The sequence below is a fragment of the Acanthaster planci genome, linkage group LG07 (assembly GCF_054643075.1).
Source record: "Acanthaster planci isolate LZ-2023a linkage group LG07, COTS_SCS, whole genome shotgun sequence".
In the NCBI taxonomy this organism is placed as follows: Eukaryota; Metazoa; Echinodermata; class Asteroidea; order Valvatida; family Acanthasteridae; genus Acanthaster; species Acanthaster planci.
The window spans coordinates 13,397,905-13,420,385 of NC_141783.1; the positions used below are offsets into that span (position 1 = coordinate 13,397,905).

At 40.1% G+C, this 22,481-nt stretch overlaps 3 protein-coding genes across 12 annotated transcripts in view; 1 reads left to right on the forward strand and 2 right to left on the reverse strand.

Moving 5' to 3' along the window:
* Nucleotides 1–22,481, reverse strand: part of LOC110981885 (heparan sulfate glucosamine 3-O-sulfotransferase 5-like) — a 37,877-nt gene that overhangs the window by 2,169 nt on the left and 13,227 nt on the right. For 3 of the 10 annotated variants that reach the window (XR_015425892.1, XR_015425889.1, XR_015425888.1), the window contains exons 1-5: nucleotides 12,850–12,941; nucleotides 11,226–11,309; nucleotides 10,884–11,001; nucleotides 1,837–1,935; nucleotides 1,006–1,130 (exon numbers count right to left, since the gene is read on the reverse strand). The gene's annotated coding sequence lies outside the window, so the exon portion shown is untranslated. Of the gene's footprint in view, nucleotides 1–1,005; nucleotides 1,131–1,836; nucleotides 1,936–10,883; nucleotides 11,002–11,225; nucleotides 11,310–12,713; nucleotides 12,805–12,849; nucleotides 12,942–15,981; nucleotides 16,120–16,829; nucleotides 16,965–22,481 lie in introns of those variants that run through there. The other 7 variants (XR_015425891.1, XR_015425895.1, XR_015425894.1 and 4 more) reach the window with 7 other exon arrangements.
* LOC147798649 (transcriptional regulator QRICH1-like) lies at nucleotides 4,735–10,874 on the reverse strand. The gene is made up of 2 exons (XM_087138983.1): nucleotides 6,197–10,874; nucleotides 4,735–5,971 (listed from the first exon to the last, which is right to left on the reverse strand). The coding sequence occupies exon 2, from the start codon at nucleotides 5,932–5,934 to the stop codon at nucleotides 5,302–5,304; it is 633 nt and encodes a 210-aa protein (XP_086995109.1). The 5' UTR covers nucleotides 5,935–5,971; nucleotides 6,197–10,874; the 3' UTR covers nucleotides 4,735–5,301.
* On the forward strand, nucleotides 12,978–20,682 carry LOC110981816 (uncharacterized). Its single transcript, XM_022239759.2, has 6 exons — nucleotides 12,978–13,216; nucleotides 13,869–15,084; nucleotides 15,768–15,863; nucleotides 16,104–16,151; nucleotides 16,883–17,050; nucleotides 18,187–20,682. Exons 1-6 carry the CDS (start codon nucleotides 12,978–12,980, stop codon nucleotides 18,241–18,243), a joined length of 1,824 nt encoding a protein of 607 aa, XP_022095451.2. The 3' UTR covers nucleotides 18,244–20,682.

A 22,481-nucleotide genomic window follows, 5' to 3' on the forward strand; every position in this document is an offset into this window, starting at 1 on the left:
TTCTGTCAACCAATATGAATGATTCCAAAGCCATTTTCATAATTAAACAAGCACAATAACCCTCACTGTTCAGGGTTGTTTGGCTAGAAACCTTGCCAGACACATCAGTCTGCATCATTTGTCAAAGTAATTTGCTTGCCCAGTGTAACAAGATCTACAGGTCAACTCTCCCAAAGGCCAAACAGCCTGGAAGTCTGTGGTTGCCAGCCACCACAAGATCTAACATTGGCTTTGTTCAATGAGACCAGCTCCCATTGTCTCAATATGATCAGTTTGTTTGGCTGCTTTTGATTGCCCAGTGCATCAAAAGGCGTGTTTCCTTTGGATTTTGTTTGGTTAACTTAAGTGTACCACAGCTTTTCTGTAGAATTACAAAATTAAATCTAATGGGAACACATGGTAAACTAATGTCCCTGTCAAATTACCGCAATCGCGACGTAAAACTAACAGGCTGAAAAGATTTCCACACAGCCACGGTAAGTTAGCAGGGGCGCAAAAAATCCAATGGGAACAGATCCCATACAATGTAGATTGACCATGGCCACGCTACACAGACTACTGCCTACGCAAAGAAAATGGTTGTACGGTTCCCAGCCTCCAGCTCCATTTGTACAGTACAGCAGCATGCTGGAGGGCTTTTCCTGTATGAGTTCGTCATCCTTGTGGCAGATTTGGCCGAATTTGTCTGATTTTATCTTTGTTTTTGTCAGATTTTGCCGATTTCATCATGATTTGTGCAGTGCAGGCAATGTAATCAGCTGGTCTTATTAGGCCTAACACAGCAAATAAACATTCCGTTACGGTTCAAACAGTCCATGTAGGAATATGCTGTAGATTGACATGAAGGAATGTGGCGGTTTTCACGTGCCCGTGGAAGAAAAAGTCCAATGGAAACACGGCTATTGTGCATCAGACTTTTACATAAGCTGCAGTATGTTGCATCTGGCGGGGTTAGGGTCAAGGTCAGTATTTACAAAGTTTCACCTTTATTATTATTATTTTCACCTTTTTTTTAAACTCCTCTTCTAAAGGTTGTAGACTGCTGGCCCTCTTTGATTCCACAATCTGACCGTCTTGCTTGGACCTTCATCAATGTTCCAAGAGCAGCTTATGACAATAAGGGGCTTGATCTGTGAAATTAAAATAATCATAAAATGATTTAACTAATTCATCCATTTATAAGAAAACAATTTTCTTTTTACAAGACAAATATTCATTTTCATGTTGTTATTTTTAAGGAGCTGCAAAAAGACTGTTCAAAGATTCAAAATTGTGGCTTTCATCAGTGAATATTTTGGGGAAATTATACCCCAAGACAGGTTTACTGTCAGTTATGTTCTCGGCCAGAAAATATTTGTCATCACATCTACAAAGTGTATAACATCCGGCACTGTGCAGTCTCTGTAGTTTTTAGTTTAGTTCTCTAAGACAACAGAAGTTAACACAGAACCGTCCATTTTATTGGATGGCTGCATCAAGTGGCAACTTCAACTTTATTTCAAATAAGGAAACCTTTTCAGCTGAAGCAGATGCATTATTCAATTTATGCCTGATCTTCCTGACCCTACAGGGGTGGGGAAAGGCTATCCCCCCCCTCCCGCACACACAGTGACATAACACCTATCACTTTCCATCCCACGCAGCCCCCCTCTGTCCCTTCAAAAAATTTCTTCTGCTCTTGTTTTCCCTTTCATGGGTGAAGGGTGAAGCTACCACATCTGCCTAATTGCGATCAAATCAGAAGGGTTAGCAGGTGTCAGTTACATATATATACATGTGCATGAGCATGATGTCATATCCAGACTTACATATCTCCATTGTCCAGTCATCTCTTACCTGATTGCCAGCTGCCAGATGTGTATGGAGGTGTGGGGTCCAGCATCAAAGTGTGCCAATGCAATGCAGGTGTAGGGTGCATTCAATTGCAAGGCAGACCTGGAAAAATAGCAAGCTATCACAATAAGAGAAACTCAAACTAACTGAAGAATCTTCAACGGCAACTGAATCAATAAGGATTCGCATTCCAATTCTACATTTAAGTATAATAAAAAAAAGATCAACTCTTAAAAAAAAAAAGACCAAACTGAAAAACTAAATAAGACTTGAAAACCATGAAATAAAGTTTAACCAAAAAAAGAGCTGGGGGGGCTGTGAAATCACAGATCAAAACTTGATATTTCTCCACTGCCGTGCATGTATATGTAGGCGGGCCGGCACATACAGTGTGTGTGGTCTTGAACTTCAAATGACCATCATAACAAAACAATACATAAATGTTGGATTGAGCGCACCTAATTTTACTAAATGAAGCATGGGACAGCCGAGTCACAGTACCAGCTGTGACAAGTCACATGCTCTAAAATAACATGGCTTTTTTATTTTAGCATTCACCAGCACAGTGTGTCAAACAGAACTTATAAGAACACACGTAAATGTAGACCCGGACTTCCATTATTGACTCTAGCAGACAGGACTCAAGCAGAAAACCACTCCAGTTATGTGGAACAATACATGACTTGTATCTGTAAGTTGACTTGTCTCTGCTGATCTGCTTCACAAAGTACCATGGCCACACTACATGTATGAAGCCAAATTAAATGCAGGGGAACTCTACTGAAACAACAGTCATTTGCAAAAGTTCAAGACCACCTGGAATTTTATTGGTATTTCTGTCACTGGGCCTGCATTACCTTGTCTCATTGAATGGTGCATAATCTGTCTACCCATTTGAATGAAATTTTTTGCAAAGGCAGGTCTTGTGTGATATTTTATCTGTAAGGCAGCATGGGTAAAAATGCACGTCAGTATAGGACCGTATGTGTAAATATAGTGTACATGTACGTGCAGTGTTAGAATTCTGGAATACTTACATGCCAAAGTTTGTCAGTCTGGCAAGAAAGACTGGGATTTTGCCTTCTCATCTACGGTAATTAATGATGCATCCAAGTGCCTGGCCTTCCCAAATTACAAGGCCAAGTATCTCATGTCAGTAAATTTACATGAACAGTACATGCATTGTCAGAATTCTGGAAATACATGTACTTTAATACAGGTATGCTAAAGTGTGTCAAAACTAGCTTGGAAGATTTTTATTCATGCTACAGCCATGTGCCTGCCTTCCAGAGTTGATGAGACCGAGTTGACCTGAGATGGAGTTGACTCGAAGTGAGTTGATTCCAGACCAAGTTGGCGACTTCACACTGATGAGTATACAGTGTGTGTACATTGCCATGTTTCGCTGGACCATATCTGAATCTTTTGAAAGGCAATCCATAAGTGTCCAAGTTGCTCAGACTATTATTAACTGATCTACGTCATCCTGATGCAGTTGCGTCAATTATCATTTCAAAAATTCAAATGTGCGCAGCATGCCAAAGTGACTAAGTTGGGCTAGCACTCAGAAAAATTCACTTTGGACATGGTTGGGCTTATATCATTATGGGATGGCCTAATATTAGAGCTGCACCTGAGCACATCATCACAGCCAACAACTTCCTTGGGAGGGATTAACAATTTGCAAGTTGCGTACAAAATCTAAGTGGGCATATAGGCCTACTAAAGTTACTCATGCCATTGTTCGTAGCCATAGTTTGGCATGCATATGCTTATCCACTACAAACACAAGGCGAGGGTTCCCCTCGTTTTCCGGTTTCTCTGAATGATGCAATCTACATGTACATTCAGAATTCACATCTTGGCATGACCAGGAAAAAAGCCCTTTTTAGCTTGTTATAGTTGAGCTCTGAAGACAAATGGCACTGCGTTCAATTTGGATGCTTCCTTATTTATTTGAACAGGTGAAATCTGAGAAAATACGTTTTCCTTAGGCGAGAGGTGCTCCTTCAGAAAAATTCTGATTACGAAACGTTAAACCATTGCTATGACGTCACCTATTGTCAGAAGTGTGGATTCGGATCCATGAATCTGTTACACTAGTCCAAAAAGTGTGAATTCAGAATTACGAATCCACACTTTTGAATTACGAATCCACACTTCGAACATTGTAAAATAAATGTACAACTTTGCAGACGACATCAAACCCATCACACATGCATTTTTTTATTTCGTTAAAAGACCCCACCGCTGCGGAACGCAGTTTACACAATAATTCTTGTTTTGTCACTTTCTTCAAATTACTGCAACTTTTACCTAAAACTGCAATTTCACGCTACACATTGTTCTCAACACTTACGTTTGTTTCTTCACATAAATAAATCAATACGGGAGCTTAAATACTTGGGGATAAATTCTTATAATCTGACGCCACTTTTGAAACCGAAAAAAAAATCACGTTTTTGGCACTTACCTTGTCCATCCTAGAGTTCACTTGCTTATGAGCACTGTGAGGAATTTGTGCGGAAAGTCTTTCATGGAGTTTTGATGGCAACATTCTGGTCGACCTTTACGCATTTGTATCGTGTGGATGCCATGTTTTGGATGCACACAGTAAAAATGCACAAAGTTGACCAGAATTTTGCCCCCAAAACTCCATGAAAGACTTTTCCCACAAATTCCGAACTATGCTCACATGCAAGTGGACTTTATGATGGACAAGTTAAGAGCCAAAAATATGTTGTTTTTTTCGGTTTAGAAAATGGCAACAGATTGCAAATTTTTTGCAAGTTTTTTATTGATTAATCACATATCAAACTCTTCGGTCATTCTTTTGCCAAATGTTTATTTTTTCTACAATATTTCTACAAAACTAAAGGGGAAGCTTTACTCTAAAAAAAATTTCCAATGACAAATGTAATTAATATAACTGTCACATTTAACTTGACTTATGTTGACCATTTGATTCAATACTGGCAACTTTGTACAATCAATCAAAGTTTGATATCAACATTTAAAGTCATGACACAACCATCTGATTCTTTTTCAGTGACGGTCGAAGGCCCAGACTGTGCTACCGTTGTGTTTCTTTCTTGACCATACAAAGCTTTACTGATATTCTTTTTCTGACCGTCACTGGTTCTTTTGTACGCACGGACAGCAGTGGACCTGTGACCCGTGGTTTCACAAATCAGTTGTTTGTCAAAGCTTTTAGTAAACAGTCTAAATGCTGCTGTTGCTCTCAGGGAATGATTGGTTCCAAAGCCAGTCAATTGGACGCTTTTGCACAAGTGTGGGACAGTTCCAGTGATCTGGTTTACACCAAGAGGTTGACAAGAATACCATGTATCTGACTTGGGTTTTGCCAATGGACACAAATAAAATGCTGAACTACATTTGGGATCGGATGATCTATGAGCCAGGTATTTTAGGTACAACTCAATGCATCTTTTAGAGTTCTCAGTGTTTTCATATGCACGCATGCATTTTGGTGTCAGCTTGCGGTGCTTCAACCCACCTTGTCTGTTTTTTTGAGACATCCTCCGTGTAGAGCAAGTAGCGAGATCCCTCACTGTCCATTTGGACCGAGAGCTGTGAGTTCTCAAATCTCAACTGGCGGTGTTCAGATCCTGCTCGCAGGGCGAAGTGAATTCCAAAAAGATACAAAATTGTGTCTAGAAGTTTCTGTGGAGATTCATCGCCAAGTACTCCAGTCTCGCACAAAGTCTCCTCCTCGTCTTCTGTTATCACCTCAGCCTGTCGACGACGAACACGGTGTCCTTGTGCTGTAAGCTCTTTCATTCGCGTGTCCAGGGTATTCTTCAGAATAGTAAATTCCTCATCGTTGAGAAATTTCATGTCCTGTCCATTCATCCACAGATACATCTGAATAGATATTACAATTTCGTATAATATTTCTGCAGGATAAGGATCCCTGTTCTGCTTTTTGGCCTCCGAGACAAATCTTGTCAGAGAAAAGCAGAGTTCATCCTTTGTCATCTCCAGTAATTCCCCTCGAATGGGGCTGAGATGCATGTCAGAGGTGGAGCCCTGTACTGCACGTTCGTTACGCCAGGCTTCCCAGTCATTGAGGATTTTCATCGCCCAGTAACATTTCTTCTCCGTTGCCTTTGAGAAGCTGAAATGAAAAATAAGTATTATAATTCACTTTTTTCACAGTCAAACAGAAGTGGGCCGTGAAGAAAAGAAGACCGAAATGGCCGAAACTTATTCTGTGCGTTTGCAATATATCATTGGGCAATTTGTATTTCAGTGAGTTAAAGATTCAGTTTATGCCCAAAAAATCTGCTGACACAAATATGACCCACCCGACATTAACATTAAAAAAACAAGTATGTCTTACCTTTTCCGCGATTTTGATGCTATATCAGCTTCTGGTATTGGAGTTCCAAATCTCTCCTTTGAGTATTGATTTTCTGCTACCTGACAAGACGATATTAATTCCTCTGCATCCGAAATGTCAGAGAATTGTACTCGATACAATATTTAGTGGGAAGGTCTGCTGAAAAACTGTAATGCCAAAAAGTAGTCAATTGGTCGTCACTGTTGGATTCTCGGTTATCACTCCGAAAACTAGATTGAGTCAAAAACATATCATCCCTGGAACTATCCATGTTGGCTTGAAGGACTCCACACACAAAATGACCCGAGGTACAGGTGTGGCAAAATACATTCTTTCCAGAAACGGGTATTATGCAAGTTTTTTTTACGCAAATGAACTAAAGAAGCCACTGTTTTTATCTTGCCTTACTTTAAAATCCAAGGAATCTATCCACAGCTATTCATTCCCTCACCCGAATTCAGAGCTTCATTACGTAAGAGCCTTGGAAAACCCCCTTAAATATAAATGTGCAAAGTGATCAGTCTTTACATCTCCACTCAACTGCAGAGAATGATGACAATACTTCTTTTGACGCATTGGTTTAAGTCAGAGAATACACTCGCAAGTGTGGATTCGTAATTTACGAATTCACTCGGCGCTTTGACCTCGTGAATTCTTAAATACAAATCTACACTTTCTCGTGCATTCTCCTTGACGTACACTATCACAAAGAAGTATTAACTTTCAGATTTTCACAGAAGGCACAGTTTTGCACAAGATCATACTTTTTCAGAAAAATCTGTCATACTTGTGCATTAGAAACTTTGTACATCTACTTCAAAAGAAAGTGGTTAATGCCTTGTGACATTTTGCAGACATGAATTCATAGGCATACATGTATGTTGTAAAAGATTGCTATGAAAGGAGCCCAGAATATGGATGAAATTCCATGTCCGGACATCATTTAACACCTTGTACTCAAATCCTAGGCTACAAGACTGAACTGGAAAATTCTAAGCATACATGTAAATGGTAAAATTGTCTCTGGTAAATTTGACTTTTTAGGACAAGAAAGCTAACAAACGGATGTCCGTATATGGAACCCTTTCTGCCACATGCATGATGCCACGAAGGAACCTTTGGAACTATTTAAACAATATAATGCTGCTCAAAAACATGAAAAGTGAAACAATCCTCTCTTGGGAAATCAAGCCAAGCTGCCCCTGTATCAAAGTCCGCATGACCTCACGTATAGAACCCCTGAGTCAACTTCCTGTGAGGTCCTGATGAGTTTTCACTATGGTATTGTATGACAACTATGGGCAATCTCGTCGTCCTAGTCCAGATTTCCTCATCCTTGATGTTCTTAGACCTGTCTGGGAATATCCACCCTAACCCTGGCCCAAAGTACCCTTAGGGTGTTTGCTCTAAGGCTTGTAAATGGAACCAAGATTGTATAGCTTGTGACAAGTGTGAAAACTGGCTTCATAAATCTTGCATCAATATGGACTCATTTATTTCTGAACAGTTGGGTCATTGTCACAGCTACCCCCCAAAAGTCATTGTAGCAAGAATTTTTGCGGGTTAGTGTTTGCCCCACTGACAACTTCTTGCAGACACAAAAGATTCAAAAATAAATCTTCTCTTAAATTTAAATAAATTTATTACGACATAAATCTTACAGCTAAATACTATGGTACAACAAGAACACACCAAATTAATTATCTATTAGTAACTACAAATATTTACAAAAGTTAACAATGAAGCATTTCACGTAAGACCGAATTAAGTCTATAATAGTCTGCGTTCGGAACACGAAGCAAGGTGTATAACGGAAAGAAGTTTAAATGGCTTCTGCAATGACTTCTTGGTTGTAATGAAATAAAGAAAATTACAATCAATTAGTTCATTTAATCCTTCACCAATTAATTATTAAAACCATACTAAGCCGGCAATCAGATTGAGAGAAAAAAAAATTATTTATGTAGGGCCCACCGCGAGTAGAATACGCTTTCCATGTCAAAGGCCGTCCCCTTGCCCGAACCGTCGGCTTGAACCTTGCACAGGGACCTCTGAGTAGGTAGCCAGGAAAGTGTCGGCGATGTCATGCTTGACTAGGTTCTTGGTGGCAGTGCCAGTCGGTGTTTCAGCTCGCCTGCAGCCAGCCTCTGGCCTGTCTGCCTCGGACAGTCGGTAGGGCATTGGAGATCACAATACCACACTTTAATCACTAGGGCTAATGGCTCATGCAGCCCTGGATGCCATCTGAAGTAATATATATGTAACGTACATTCCGATAATAATTCCACAGCCTAGATTAATGGCGATTGAGGTAGTGATAACATTAAATACAAACAATTGCATGTATATTGATCCCCTAATGAAATCGCTCCAAAGTTACTGGATCAAACCACAAATTTAGACCACTCAATAATTATGTAAGAAAGAAATATTTATAATATCCCCATCATTCAGTTCCTGATTGGAAACAGTGCATCCTCTGTGGTCACAGGAAATAACAGAAAATTTCATAAAAATCAGAACCTCAAACTTACGGTCTTTGGTAGATCGGATGCCTGGTGCTCTCGAAACCATCACTGTTCCAAGACTTGGTTTTCCGGTGGAAAATTTTAGAAATTTTGCTTATAGCAGAGACAATTTTACCATTTACATGTATGCTTAGAATTTTCCAGTTCAGTCTTGTAGCCTAGGATTTGAGTACAAGGTGTTAAATGATGTCCGGACATGGAATTTCATCCATATTCGTCAGTCGTCATGTCCAGGCAATCGGTGGCAAAAAGCGCTTTTTCAAAAATGGCAGGCTGTAAGTCACATGTCAACGGCATTCGCATAAAATAATAAAGAGACGAGACCATGGCAACATGAATATGTATGCTAACTTATGTATTATTTATTTACACGATAGGACACTACAGGTACGAACGGTACACACAACACACGGACGTTGACAAACACAAATCAAGCCTACTGAAGCATGAAGTAGGGTTCTTGTTTGCCAGGGCAACGCTGACAGTCATCATTTCTGTTCCTGCTTTGCGACAACTGTGGGGTGCCACAATTTAGCTCTTCATTATTTTGGACATTTACAAGAAATTAGGTTTCGACTCAAAATTCATTCGCTTCACTCCTGGAAATCATTGATTATGATTCAGATATCGGTGCACCAGTGTCTACATCATCTCCCACCACCAAAGGTAGAAACAAATTTGACCAAAGGGCTAAAAGCGGTTCTATTGGTAGTCGTCGTGTCCACCACATGAAAGGCAAAGCTTCTAGTATCCGCATCAAGTCTCTGAATTTACAAGGACTTTCAAACAAGAAACAGGCCCTTGCCAATAAGATCTTTGAACACTGACCACATGTCGTTCTGGCCACTGAGACTTGGCTTTCTCCAGAAGTCGGTACCAGTGAGTGCTACCCTTCAAATTACACCATCTTTCGGAAACACCGCTTAGAAGTCAAGAAAAAGGAAGAGGCGGGGTCCTTATTGACGTAAGGGATGATGTCATTACCACACATTTCCCTGAACTTGATGTGGACACAGAGGTTTTGTGGGTTACACTACAGATGGTCAACAGCAAACCAGTTTTTGATGGGTGGATTCTATCGTCAACCCAAACTGGGTGCTGAATCCCAACACAAACTTCATGAGTCACTGCAGAAAGTTGACTTAACCAAGAACCCCAATGTACGGCTAGGAGAGGACTTCATTGTTCCGGATATAGACTGGACGGTTCCAACAAGAAAGCCAGCCGAAAATTGCATCTACAGCAAGGACATTGCTTCTTCTTTACTGAACTTAATTGATGACTTATCTCTTCATCAGTTTACAGGTCAACCAAGTTGATCAGACAACTCCTCTCAGTCACTTATCCTCACGCTTTCCCACCAGTCATCCCCAAGCCAGGGATATCCCATCATCGTATAAGACCTCCATTATCATCAGGCATTATCTACCTTGAATGTCCAAGCCACTCAAACAACTCATCCAGAAAAAACCAGAGCCTTTTCAGTTGCCAAAAAAGAACAGCACTCACCGTGATTGGGATAGGTATTAGCACCTCTGCAAATGTGTTCAGAAAGAATTGAGGAAAGCAGAACACAGCTATCTCTGCATGACAGTGTTTGAATCGCTTTGTACAGACTCAGAGAAAGTCTTGTCCTTCGTACAGTTGTCATAAAGAGCAGACGTAATGAACCAACAGGCATCAGCGCTTTGTGGAATGGTCAAAACTTGTCAGTTCAATGCGGGAGAGAGCTGAAACTCTTACCAGTTCAGATCTGTTTTCACAAGGGAAGGTACTTCTTCACTACCTAAAGTTTGTGGCAGAAAACTTCCACCAATACCACCACTCCAAATCCAACCAGATGGCATTTTTCAAGCTGCTCCAAATTAATCACCAAACAAGGCTCCTGGACCAGATGTTGTTCACCCTTTCATTTTGAATGCATCAGAAATCACTCCTGCGCTTACTACAATATTCAATCAAAGTCTTCTCACTGGCCTTGTCCCAGCTGACTGGTCTAAGGCAAATATTACCCCTATTCCTAAGAAAGGAACCCGCACTGGTAAGTCAAATTACAGGCGTGTTTCTTCTGTTTGTTGCAAGATCGTTGAGCATATATTTACAATTGTCCAATTACATTCTCGTCAAGTGCTGCATCATCGTAAGTATCTAGGAGTTACCTTGTCGTCTGATTTCAAATGGAACTCTCCTATTGATACCGCTGTCTCCAAAGCAATGGTGTGATTGGTTTCCTCCACCGTAACCCGGGTAGGGCCCCTCAGAAAGTTAAGATTAAAGCTATATGTAGATATGGAAGACCATCTTCAGTTCAACATAAGGGACATCAACATTTGGAAAACAAGATCACAAAACCCCTATCACTACGAGTTCCTTCAACCCTAACCAAGTGTTTTCAACAATCATTCCCACATCAGCCAGGTACTGGCATGACTGGAATCAACTACCATATATTCAGCTACCTTAAAAACATGTAAAAAAGTTTGAATAGATAATCCACCAACCTCTGACCTGAATTGAGTGATGTTCCAGTTGGAGCTGTTCAATCAACAATCCAGATCCACTCAGATACAAGCACAAGTTCCTTACTGTTAAGATTCGAGTCCAAAACAGAAAAGTTATGAAATAGGGGCTTGCTTAGCTCTACTAAGTGGAGCGTTAGTATTCCTCTTTTCGATTTCGGATGGGATCGTCATACTAACACTCCACACCTGTACACACAATAAGGTTGAAACGGTTCTTAAAAATTCCAAAGACTCACCAAAAATACCTCTATCACCACCTACTGGCTTCCGTAAATGCTAATGTCAAACGGTCGGGGCTTCAATGATATTTCTGACTTCAAAGTCTGTCAAAATCCAACCGTTTTCGCTCGCCACACGCACAGCACTTGAACTTTTTGCCGCCTGCACCTTTCAAATGCATGTAGCAAGATTTAGAATATGCAGTAACTCTATGGGCGAAACATGGTACTCCCAGAAACACGCATGAGCGGCCTATACGTAGTCTGGGCACAAGACTTGTTGATCGTGACAGTTGGGAGCGCTACCATTAACTGTTTCCTCTTTGGGCGAACATGGTCCGCTAACGAAACCACAGGAGAGGCCCAAAAGTAGTCAGGGCACAAAATGTACTGACCAGAAAACGGTAGGATTTTGACAGATTTTGAAGACAGAAATATCACTGAAGCCCCAACCTTTTGATGTTTGCATTTACGGAAGCCAGTAGGTGGTGATAGAGGTATTTTTGGTGAGTCTTTGGAATTTTTGAGAACCATTTTAACCTTACTATATGTATAGGCGTGGAGCATTAGTAAGACGATCCCGTCCAAAATCAAAAAAGAGGAATAGCCTAGTAATGCTCCACTTACACCTAGTCCCACTAGTGTGGCACGGACCCTCACCACCGCTCCATCCTCAGCCACACATCCATATACGCAATTTCGTTTTGGCGTAGTGAAATCTTCGGCGCACCCTCTTATAATCATGGGTGCAATTTAAAAAAATACATGATCCTTTAACTTGCTTTCTGAAAAAAATATTAACTTACATGTACGTGCACAATCACTCAGTCCGCAAGACTTCAGTTGTATATTAGAATTTAGATATGTTTTGTGTAGTTACGTTTATTAGTTGGTAGAGTTCTTGAAATGGAACAGCCGTCTGCGGGCCGGGGTCAAGTGATGTAAAGTTCAATAGACTCACTTTAATTTAAAGATGGCGTGTGAGACCGTGAGATTGAATGGGTAAAAGGCAAAAAGACTGGAAAATACCAGAAGATTGTGATTGAAATCATTCAATAGTGGAGAAACTACACATGTAAGGAACATTTGTGTGGGCAAAAAAAATTGCGCCTACAATTATAATAGGGTGCGCTAAAGATTTCACCACGCCGACAAGAAACTGCGTAGGCCTATACATGTACATGTATACGGATGTGTGGCCGAGTAGTGAGGGTCCGTGCCACACACGTGGGGCTACACTTGTGCTTACACGTGGTGCTTGGCGTACGGTTTCGTTACAAGTCGACTTGGACGGTGGGTACGTGACCTGCCGAATTCGCAATTAAGTACGATTAATTTCGACAAACCCGTCTGCCTTCTAACATCATAACTAAGTTCAAACTCACGTCATTGATACTGGAACAGGTTCGGGACAACCACGACGGGCATTTCCACAGCAAATGTTCCCGCGCCATGCATAAGAGTGCCAAGTTGTAGCCCGCCCTCTCTCGCTTTATCGGCGAAGCATTCAAACATGGCTGCCTCCATGAGACTGCGGCTACATTTTGACGGGAATGTTTGTACGCAGATTTCACCGAGAAAATGCTGGTTCTTGGTCAATTTAGACAGTTGCAATGTTGTAGCAGACTTAGAATACTTGATAAGACAGCGATTTGAGCTCGATCGGAGATTAAAAATCCATTTGTACCTGGATGATTTTCTGCTACCATCAATGGAGAAAATTCACGTTGTTCGGGATAATGATACGTTGTGGTGAGCAGGGTTGACGCTAGCCCCACTAGTGTGGCACGGACTCTCACTCCCGATCCTTAAGGATGGATCGGGAGTGAGAGTCTGTGCCACACTAGTGGGGCTAGGTTGACGCAGCTGTTGAGCACGATCAGTTTAGTTGCCATGCCAGCAACAGAGTAAAAGTATATTCATATATGGGTTCACAGTCAAATATCCACTGCCTAACATAAATACTTGTATGACACAGGCGTGGACCGGTTATTTTACAGAACAAGTAAACTCTGGCGAGTAAATTAAAACTCTGATTGAAAAGGCAGAAGTTTCATATCTAATGAGGTACCAGTCCTTGATTTCACAAGGCTTTGTAAATGGCAGCATCAATATGCAGACAACACTTGTTGGGAATTGATTCTCAGACTTTTTAAAAATCTTCCAAGGTCATGAAACAAGAAGCCAAATTACATTTCACTAAAAAGAATGCTCAGGACTTGGCATTTTGGAAATGAAGAAACTAAAGACTAAAGGTCAATTTAATTTGAATCTGTGAATCAGACACATGATAATGTGGTCCATATATGTGCGCAATGAATGTTTTGTTTTAGTTGACTAAATAAGTTAACCTCTCATATAACAGCCAAGGTGTTGAGTATCCATTTATGCCACTTTTATACAGGATCAAGCTGACTGAGATGGAAAGTCACCTTCTCCAAAGACTTGATGAACAGAGTGAAGAAAGTTCATCTGACCCAGAAAAGCAACAAGAGAAAAAAAGAACGAGCAAACCTAGAAAAAGGAAGTCCCACGCAAGGCCTGAAACAAAGCAGAGAAAACAGAAGAGTAGATGTAGCAAGCATGACAGCCATCTAGATCAAAACACATCTGATCATAGAAGTGTTGAGTTTCAGACAGAGGGGAAAAATTGGGGGGATAGGAAACAACACTCCAAGAAGATGAAGACAGATCATCCAGAAAAGAGACTGGAAGCTCCATCTCCACTCCAAACTGAGTCAAATAATGTAGATAAAGCAAACACAAGTTTGAAATCTAGTACAAGTAGCATTCAAGATCATTGTGAGAAGTCCAAAAAGCCGTCAAGTCAAGATTCAACTCGTGTAACATCAGTGGTCAAAAAAACAAAAAGAAACAAGGATGTAACTGAAACAAAAAGCAGCTCTATCAAACAAAGAAAACTAAGGGAGGGCAGAACTGGTGATTGGTCAATGTTAGCCACAAGTTACCATCAGCTTGCCTCAGGAACTGAAAGTAGTGTCACTGAAGAAAGTGAAGTACAAGGTATGGTTTCAACTCGAGCATCTGGATTGGTGTCCAATACACCAAAGCATGCAAGTTCAAGGGATATTGTGACTGATGTGGCCTCCAGTTTATGCCAGGACGAGAATGGAAAGGCAAATGTTGGCCAAAGTTCAAGAGAGGAGACCAGAACACAGAATATTGTTAGCAAAAAGAAGCTGAAGCCCATCTGCTCAGCAGGTCATATTCGGTTTGAGTCGGACTCTGACTCGTGCTCAGAAGACTCAGCCCAAGCTAGTGAAGGGGCCAAAAGCCAGACAAGTAAAGAGCAAAGCAATGCAGAGAAAACTTTAACAAACTCGGAAGATCAAACACCGACAGCTACTGATCATCTGCTTGGTGAAAATAGGACTACAGATGAATCCGTGCCTGCTCCTCCTGCAAATGACATTCCAGAGTTGCAGCCTTCTCCCTCTGGTCAGTTTTCCATCAAGGAACAGTTCCAGAACAACAGCAGCTCCTCTCCCAGAAAAGCATTCACTGCCAGAGGGAGGGGAGTTGTTAAAGGTAACAGAGGGAACTGGAACAAGAAGAATCAACTGGCAGCAAATCAGACGAACAAGTCAACTATCGTTCAGGTACATGTACATTGAAGTCTTGTGTAAGATATAGCATTTAAGCTGCTTTGCTGTGTGTTATGTAACATTTAGCATGTTACCGTGACACTCAACAATCCTTAAAAATCCAAGCCAGAGGCTTTGCAAGATTAAGGAGGGTAGATCCAGTGTACTGTACCATGGACATTAGATGGGACTTGATTGCAGTACAAAAAAGGCACCAGTTGGTTCCTGCACATTGGTGGGTTTTGTAGGATTCAGGAAGACCCAATTAAAACATCAAGGCAGTTACAATTAGCATTGCTCTTCCAAATGAACTCATGCTCTGCAGTATGCTTTTTTGGAAGGGGTTTACCACATTCACATATTAACTAACATGAAATTAACCTGTGGAAATACACGAGTTGGCTTTATATCCGCGTATGTTAAATTTTTATTACTTAAATTTATTTACACAGCCAGAGCTGCTCTCCACGTCCCATCTTTACTTATCAAGTAAACATTGAAGAAAAGACTTTTGGAAGGTCTTCTTGCTGGAGGCTTATCATACTTGTTACATTCAGGAAAAGATTACGACAGTTTCATATTGAAATTCAGCAGTTCACTGTTCGACTTTGTGTTCAGATCACCAGCATCAGCTTTACAGCAACACCTATTCTGTCCTTTCAACAGTTTTTTTCCTTGCCCAATGTTATCTTGCTTAGAATGGACCATCAGAAGCTGTGCTCCCTGCCAAGGACTTTGGCTCTTTCCAACCACTGGTTGGCCCACCTAGACAAGGTGACATCATTGCCTACAAGGTAAATATTCAATCCTTGAAGTGGTTAAAAATTCAGCTTGTCTCAGTTTTTACAGTGTAATATTACAGTGGGGATGCCAAATATGAACTTTGAAAGATTGGGCAGAACTGTCACTCACTTTGTAGAAAACCATTCTTGAACTGTTTGCATCCCAAGAGGTAATTGGCTTCTTGTACTGTCTTTGTTGTTGACAAATTCTTGCTTCAAAATCCATTTGAATGCTGTTTTGATCTTCTGCAGATCCTGGAGTTGTCTGAATCTTACTGCCCCGAGCTTTCTAACTTCAAGGTAAGTAGATTTTTCTGTTCTTCCAAAAGCCAAGAGAGGTAACATTGTGTTGGTCAGTTGTTTCTTACATACGAGTTACGCATTAATCTGTAATATAATTGTATTTCATGTTATTTCCATTTTGTTTGAAAATCTCATAAGAGATTTTGTTGGATTCTAGTTGTGCTCTTGCTGTCATTTATCACTGCATGAGCTCAAACAGAAATTTCTTGTTGAAAATTTGTTTGTGAAGTTTCATCCAACAAATTTAAACAGCGTGTTTGCTGGAATATTCTGCATTGTAACAATGTCAGAGCACCTCACGGTACATTTTAATGCATAAAAAATGGGACAAGAGTGCAAAAAACCTCAGCAAATCAGCCAAATGATGTCCAGGTCCCCAGTGCAGTACGTGCATACAGATGACTTCCCCTACAAAGAACATTGTTATAACAAAGGGCTGTTATGAGGAGCAAAGTTGGAAAACTCCAGTTTCTTAAATTCTTGTCTTTATTTTTGTTTTTCCACTCCTTTCATGACAACGTCCTGGTTATAACGAAGTAATTTGTCTGGTCCCTCTGACTTTTAATAAGAAGAGTTAACAGTATATCTACTGCAAATTATGCTTCCATTCAGAAACTGGGCACAAAGTCTAGAACAATTACCTCAAACTAGGAACCTGTTGGCAATTTTACTTACACTCTAACCGTATTGCTTTAAACACACTGAGCGGTTGTCTCCTCGGGATACAGGAGGCCAAGGTTTTGAGCATTGATCCAGCAAGTGGTACAGTCGAGGTACAACTCCAGTCTGCTGCAATGTTGACCAAACCTTCCAAACCGGGCAAGTTTGACCTGCCATTGGAAGAAGGAGGAGAACCGCAGGATGTCTGCAATGAAGAGGCTGATCAAGATTTAACAGTGAGTAGATGATGAGCCAAGGGGAGGTCTTTCAGTAAATCGCTGTTGGGTAGGGTTATCAATTAGCAATTATTACGGTTGGAGAAGATTAAGTGTGGCTTATCCACGAGTGACAGGTGTACGGCAGACTTGTATGTCTGGCCAAAATATGAATACAAATGATGCATAGTTCCTGCAACAAGCTTTCAACAGAAATATGTATTAATATGCAAGACACAATTCCTGTTATATTTTGGGAAGACGTAAACTCAGCCATCTAATGCCCAATGTATTTTTAAACTTGGCATGCAGGCAAAGACACTTATTATCAGTACATGTACATCCAGTGTATGGTTTCGTCGGTAGGCTACATGAAGTTCAGGGCCACAGACATGCCGGCCTTTGTGCATTGAGGATGTCAGTGGAAAAAGTATACATTTTGGGCTCACCTGTTCTGGAAAAATGGGTGATGTATGAGAATGGTACGCACAATATTCACAAGACTGGTGTCAAAATGTTAGCAAGATACCGGCACCACTGAAAGACTCTTGAAGGCATTGGAGACAGCCTCCTGACTCTTTCAGGATTTAAGATCCTCTGCTGTTAATTTAGAGACTGCCTCTAAACATAAGCCTGACACTGAAGCCACCTGGCTGTCACTTCACAGCAATGAAGATAATCTCTTCACTCCTTCGTTAAGTAATAATTTCCACTCATTTGTGTCCTGCTATCACAAAACTTAGCTTTATGCTACAAACTTTTGAAATATTCTGCCAAAGCAAAACTTCCAATCCTGAAATCGCTTGCTGTACGACAGAAATGTACAAATTTGTACTAGAAAAGGGGAAATCATTTAAAAGGAGGAGGAACTTGTAAAAAGGGGAGGAACTTATAAAAGCAGTATATTCTGTTATGAAAATAAACACAACATTAAAGGTGACACTTGAAGCTGTACACTGAAATTAAACAAAACTGAAGAGTGAAAAAGAAGCATTGAGCTGCATGAAATGAAAGGAAGTTGATGTCACCCTAAGTTGATTTTGTGTGGGTAGATCCAATAAATGCGTGGCCCAACATATTTCAATCAAGTAACTTATTTCACCCAACATGTTATGAATGATTGATGTGGTAATCAATAATGTTACCTTCCATTTCAGATATGTTTGCAGCTGCAGGATCTGATCGATACGCGCCTTGTTCCGTCATCTGCTTAGTCACTAAAATTGGTAAACAGAACTTTAGCTCAGAACCAGATGTTTCGGAACCCATATGAAGTGCATTTCCATCATCTTCATGCAAGGCAGGACGTTTCTGATGTCTATTTCATCTGCCAGACTACACACCACCAAGTACCATTATGAAGCAGATGTCTCGAAACTGCTAAGACTTTGCTGCTTGAAACTGCTCGGCTTATTACCGTTTTCATTCCTTGGGGACAAACAAAGAGGGTTGGTTAACAAATGGATGCCACAGACACAAGTGTCACTGCAAAGAAGTTAGAGATTTGTCAAGAAAAAAAAATGGTGTGAACTCTACACCAGACATACAAGCATGCGCACACCAAGTCTCTCCTGACATGGCCATTGCTTAATTACATGTACATGGGAAAGAACTTCTGTTGTGCATACACATGGAGTCCATAGGTGTTTAATATATTCACAAAGGAGCCATTCCTGATCTTATTCCCTGACTCTGCTTTATAACATTTGTGAAATGTTGGTTTGGATAGAACCAGAGTATTTTGTAATTGGTGTGCATTGCAAGCCTCCCTCCAAAATCTGCCCAATCCTCACTTGATACTGGCCAGAGGAATTCTTCGCAAATGCTATCATTTCCCCCTTCCAAATCAAACCCCATCTATGCTGCAATGAATTTGCATGCTGAGACAGTCTCCCATATTCATCAATTTTGCCAAGTCTTTGACTTCGGGAAAAACAAACTGTACTAAAGAAAATCTGTATTTGTTTCTGTCTTCTGTGTTTGGAGGCAAGATGAACATAATTACTGTCATTTGTACCCTCAACTTCCCCAGATTAATAGTTAATCTCGCCTTCAATTTCAATATGACTGACATGAATAAAAACTGTCCCCAAGAACCAGTGGCAATGGCTCCCAAAAAGGAGCCCCCGCCAATTCTCTAAAAATAATGAGAAAGGGGGCATTTTAGAGGTCTTTTTTCATTTCCCCTTTCCCCAAAGCATGTAAAAACCCCCTAAATATAGCTTCACACCTCTGAATGCCATAACAGGTTATCAATGCTTGAATAAATTCAAATTTATCCCCCGATAAAAGTTCTGCCTCCCAAAATGTGGCTCTACTAGATCAGTTGTTAGATGAATCGTGCCATGTGATCAATGTACAGTTAGGAAGGTAGTCAATGTGTCCAGTAACTGTTCAGCGCTGGTTCATGTCAACATTTGTTGGGTTATGAATGAACCAGCCCCGAATCCTGCAATTTTAGAATTCTGTGTGAGTTTTACTTTTTGGAAAACAGTTTCAGAAATCATATCCCATGACACAGTATTTTGAGTGGACTGAAGGAACAAAAAGCATGTAGTGAACACCAGAAGTGACTAAAGTGGACTTTGTATGAACAGGATACTTACTAATTTCATTTTAAACTTGAATAATTTAGCTGTATAGAAAAATGTAACTTTAACTTCTTATTTATATCCTGCCATACGCGCTGCCAAATTTCATACTGTCTCCATAATCCTATAAATTTTTTGGCTTTGCTTTGCAAATGTCAATAAACAGTGCTTCCTGATCTCACAGTGAGCTCATTGCCTGGATTTGTCAAAAGGTTGAGCAGTTTGGGACCCAGACAGTGCCCAAAGGTTCAAGTGCAAGACAGACATTTGGGTGGATTAACCCAAGGAAAAAATTGGGGAATTGTATTTGTCAAATTTGTCAGCACCCAAACTCCAACACATGATTTTGTGCTGAAATTGAGTGGTGTTTTGTCAACAGGATAAACAAGGAATTACCTGTTGTCTTTTTATTATGTTGTAATGAAATAACAATTGCACAAGTGTTCCTTTTCATGGATAAGGTTTCACTTTCAATTTCAAGGAAAATTTATTCTTGTATGTTCTTTTCTAAAGTTTCAACCAAATACAAAGAATACATGTACATGTAGATTACGCTGAGAGGTGCCAAGCAACAGACAATTCAGCTGTAGTCAAACTATAAACTTAGTCTTTGAAATCCCTTTGTGGCTATCGGATTGCTCTTAACACATTGCTGAAGTATCCTTTCATGACAGATGTCATTTGTAGAAGTCATTTATTACATGTATAATTTGCCTTTTGGAGACAAGTGATGCATGGCGTGTTCACATGAACTTTTTAACACTGTGGGTACAAAAAATGAATGAGATCATAAATATTTTAAAATGAATTTACAGATGTTAGAAATTTCGTACAATGTACAGTACTGTTTGGCCAGCTTTTGGTCATCAGTAGCCTTGTGTATACATGTAGATGGTTTAAATTAAACAGAACATGCATTTATTAACTTTGTTCATTGTATCTTTGTCAAAAATTAACTTGGAGTAAGTGAAATTATTAGTTTTTGTTTCTGTTTGGAGTATTTCAATGGATGCCTGCGGATTGTGACAGTCCCATTAAAGGATTTCAGATGAGGAAAAAACATTTTAAATGGTAGCCTTAAAGACGTTTATTTATAATGTGCCATGAATTAATATTGCAAATTGAACACAGATACATTTTACCTGGAATTCAGCAAAATTCACAGTAAACAAGCACACAAACAGAAAGTGCCCGTGACAAGTCTTGTTTAGATGGTAAAACAAAGAACAAAGTTGCATGGAAAGTTGCCAAACTTCTACATGTATGCTCTTAATTTTTTTTTTAACAAGCTTAACATGGATAGATGCATACAAGTCTGTGGGAGCTGAAAGTCAATTGGTGCATTTAATTTCGGTTTACAACTTGTTAATTTGTCTGATAAATTCAGCATGCCAACTTATTGCATATAGTAATGACAACACCACCTGTGTCTACCCAAATGAAACATGCCATCTTTTCATAAATGTGCCAATATTTACAAAGGCAGTGGGTAAATTTATGTCTCCTCTTCCAGATGTTCAATTGTGGTTTCCATTGAGCAAACTTGCTTTTTCATTTTGATGTCTCACACTGTTGTATATGTATACCTGTATGCAACACTTGCCTGCATCAGCGAAAGGTTTATTATTAAATCTTGTTGCACGGCATATAAGTCTTAAAATAAATTATTCCTGAAGCATATTGTCTTATGCTTCTTTGAACTTTTTAAACATATTTTTGTCCAGTGAACCTACCTGATGCCTAAGGAAACATCAACGTGAATAGGTAGTTAAAGTTGACTACACACTTATTGGTTCTCATCAGAGCCATACCTCTTCTAAAAGAGATCTATCAACATGGTGTTCCTGCAAGCTCTCTCTTTAGTTGAATAGTTAACTACTTTGACATGCTTACAGCTCTGAAAGTTAACGTATCTGTGTATGATAAACCACAGAATTGCTTGTTTGGGACCAACGCGGTTGCTTGTTATGTCACAGCGGACATCTTGGAACAAAATTGAGTGTGACATGTACACATGCAAAAGTCTAAGTAAATGCTGATGTGGTTGAGAAAATGATGAATCGTTGTCTTCATGTCCAGTGTGCCCTTTTGGCAAAGATAACGTCCAAGAAGTCGCATTTACTGCATTGTTGTCTGCAACTTGGCAGGGCAGACACATAACCCCTCCGAGGGCTTCCGGCACTTCACATACTACACACCCTAGATGGACCAATGTGTGAATGGCGTGTCTGGTTCGAGTATGATTCAGACACACTGAGGTTGGCAACAATCCATATTTAGCAATGAAGAGCATCTAATTATGAACATGGGAAAGAGGACGTCAGTCTCTTATGGACATCAGTTTTGGTATAGACTTTGTGTCATTTTTAATAGGAGTATGGATGTAAGTTGATTTTTGTCATCTGATTATTAATGTATGCATAGTTTTGTTCTAAGGAGTAAAAGTGGTTGTTGATGGTTTCCTCACCACTTGTCAGGGAGGGGATATGTCTACACTCTTCACTGAGCTTCAACAACTTGTAGAATGGAGCCACGGCAGGCTCTACAGTCAAGCACTATTGTAACAGTCCTCAGGATGTTAACATTGCCTTGTCACAACAGGAACCTTGTATTATAAGGAGTAGACGTGTACATGTATGTAGAAATCCAACACTGAGTTTGGGCCAGCAATTTTCCATATAATGAGCAAGACATTGCATTAATAGTGCTCTCATTCACCCGTTGACAAGGTTTTGCTGTTTTGTGTTTAACCTTCATCCGATATGAATGACACCTTCAGTATGCCTACAGTTAGGCCAAGAAAACAAATAAGTTGATCATCCCGGTTTTTCTAAAATGAGGATTTTTTCCAAGATGGCTGC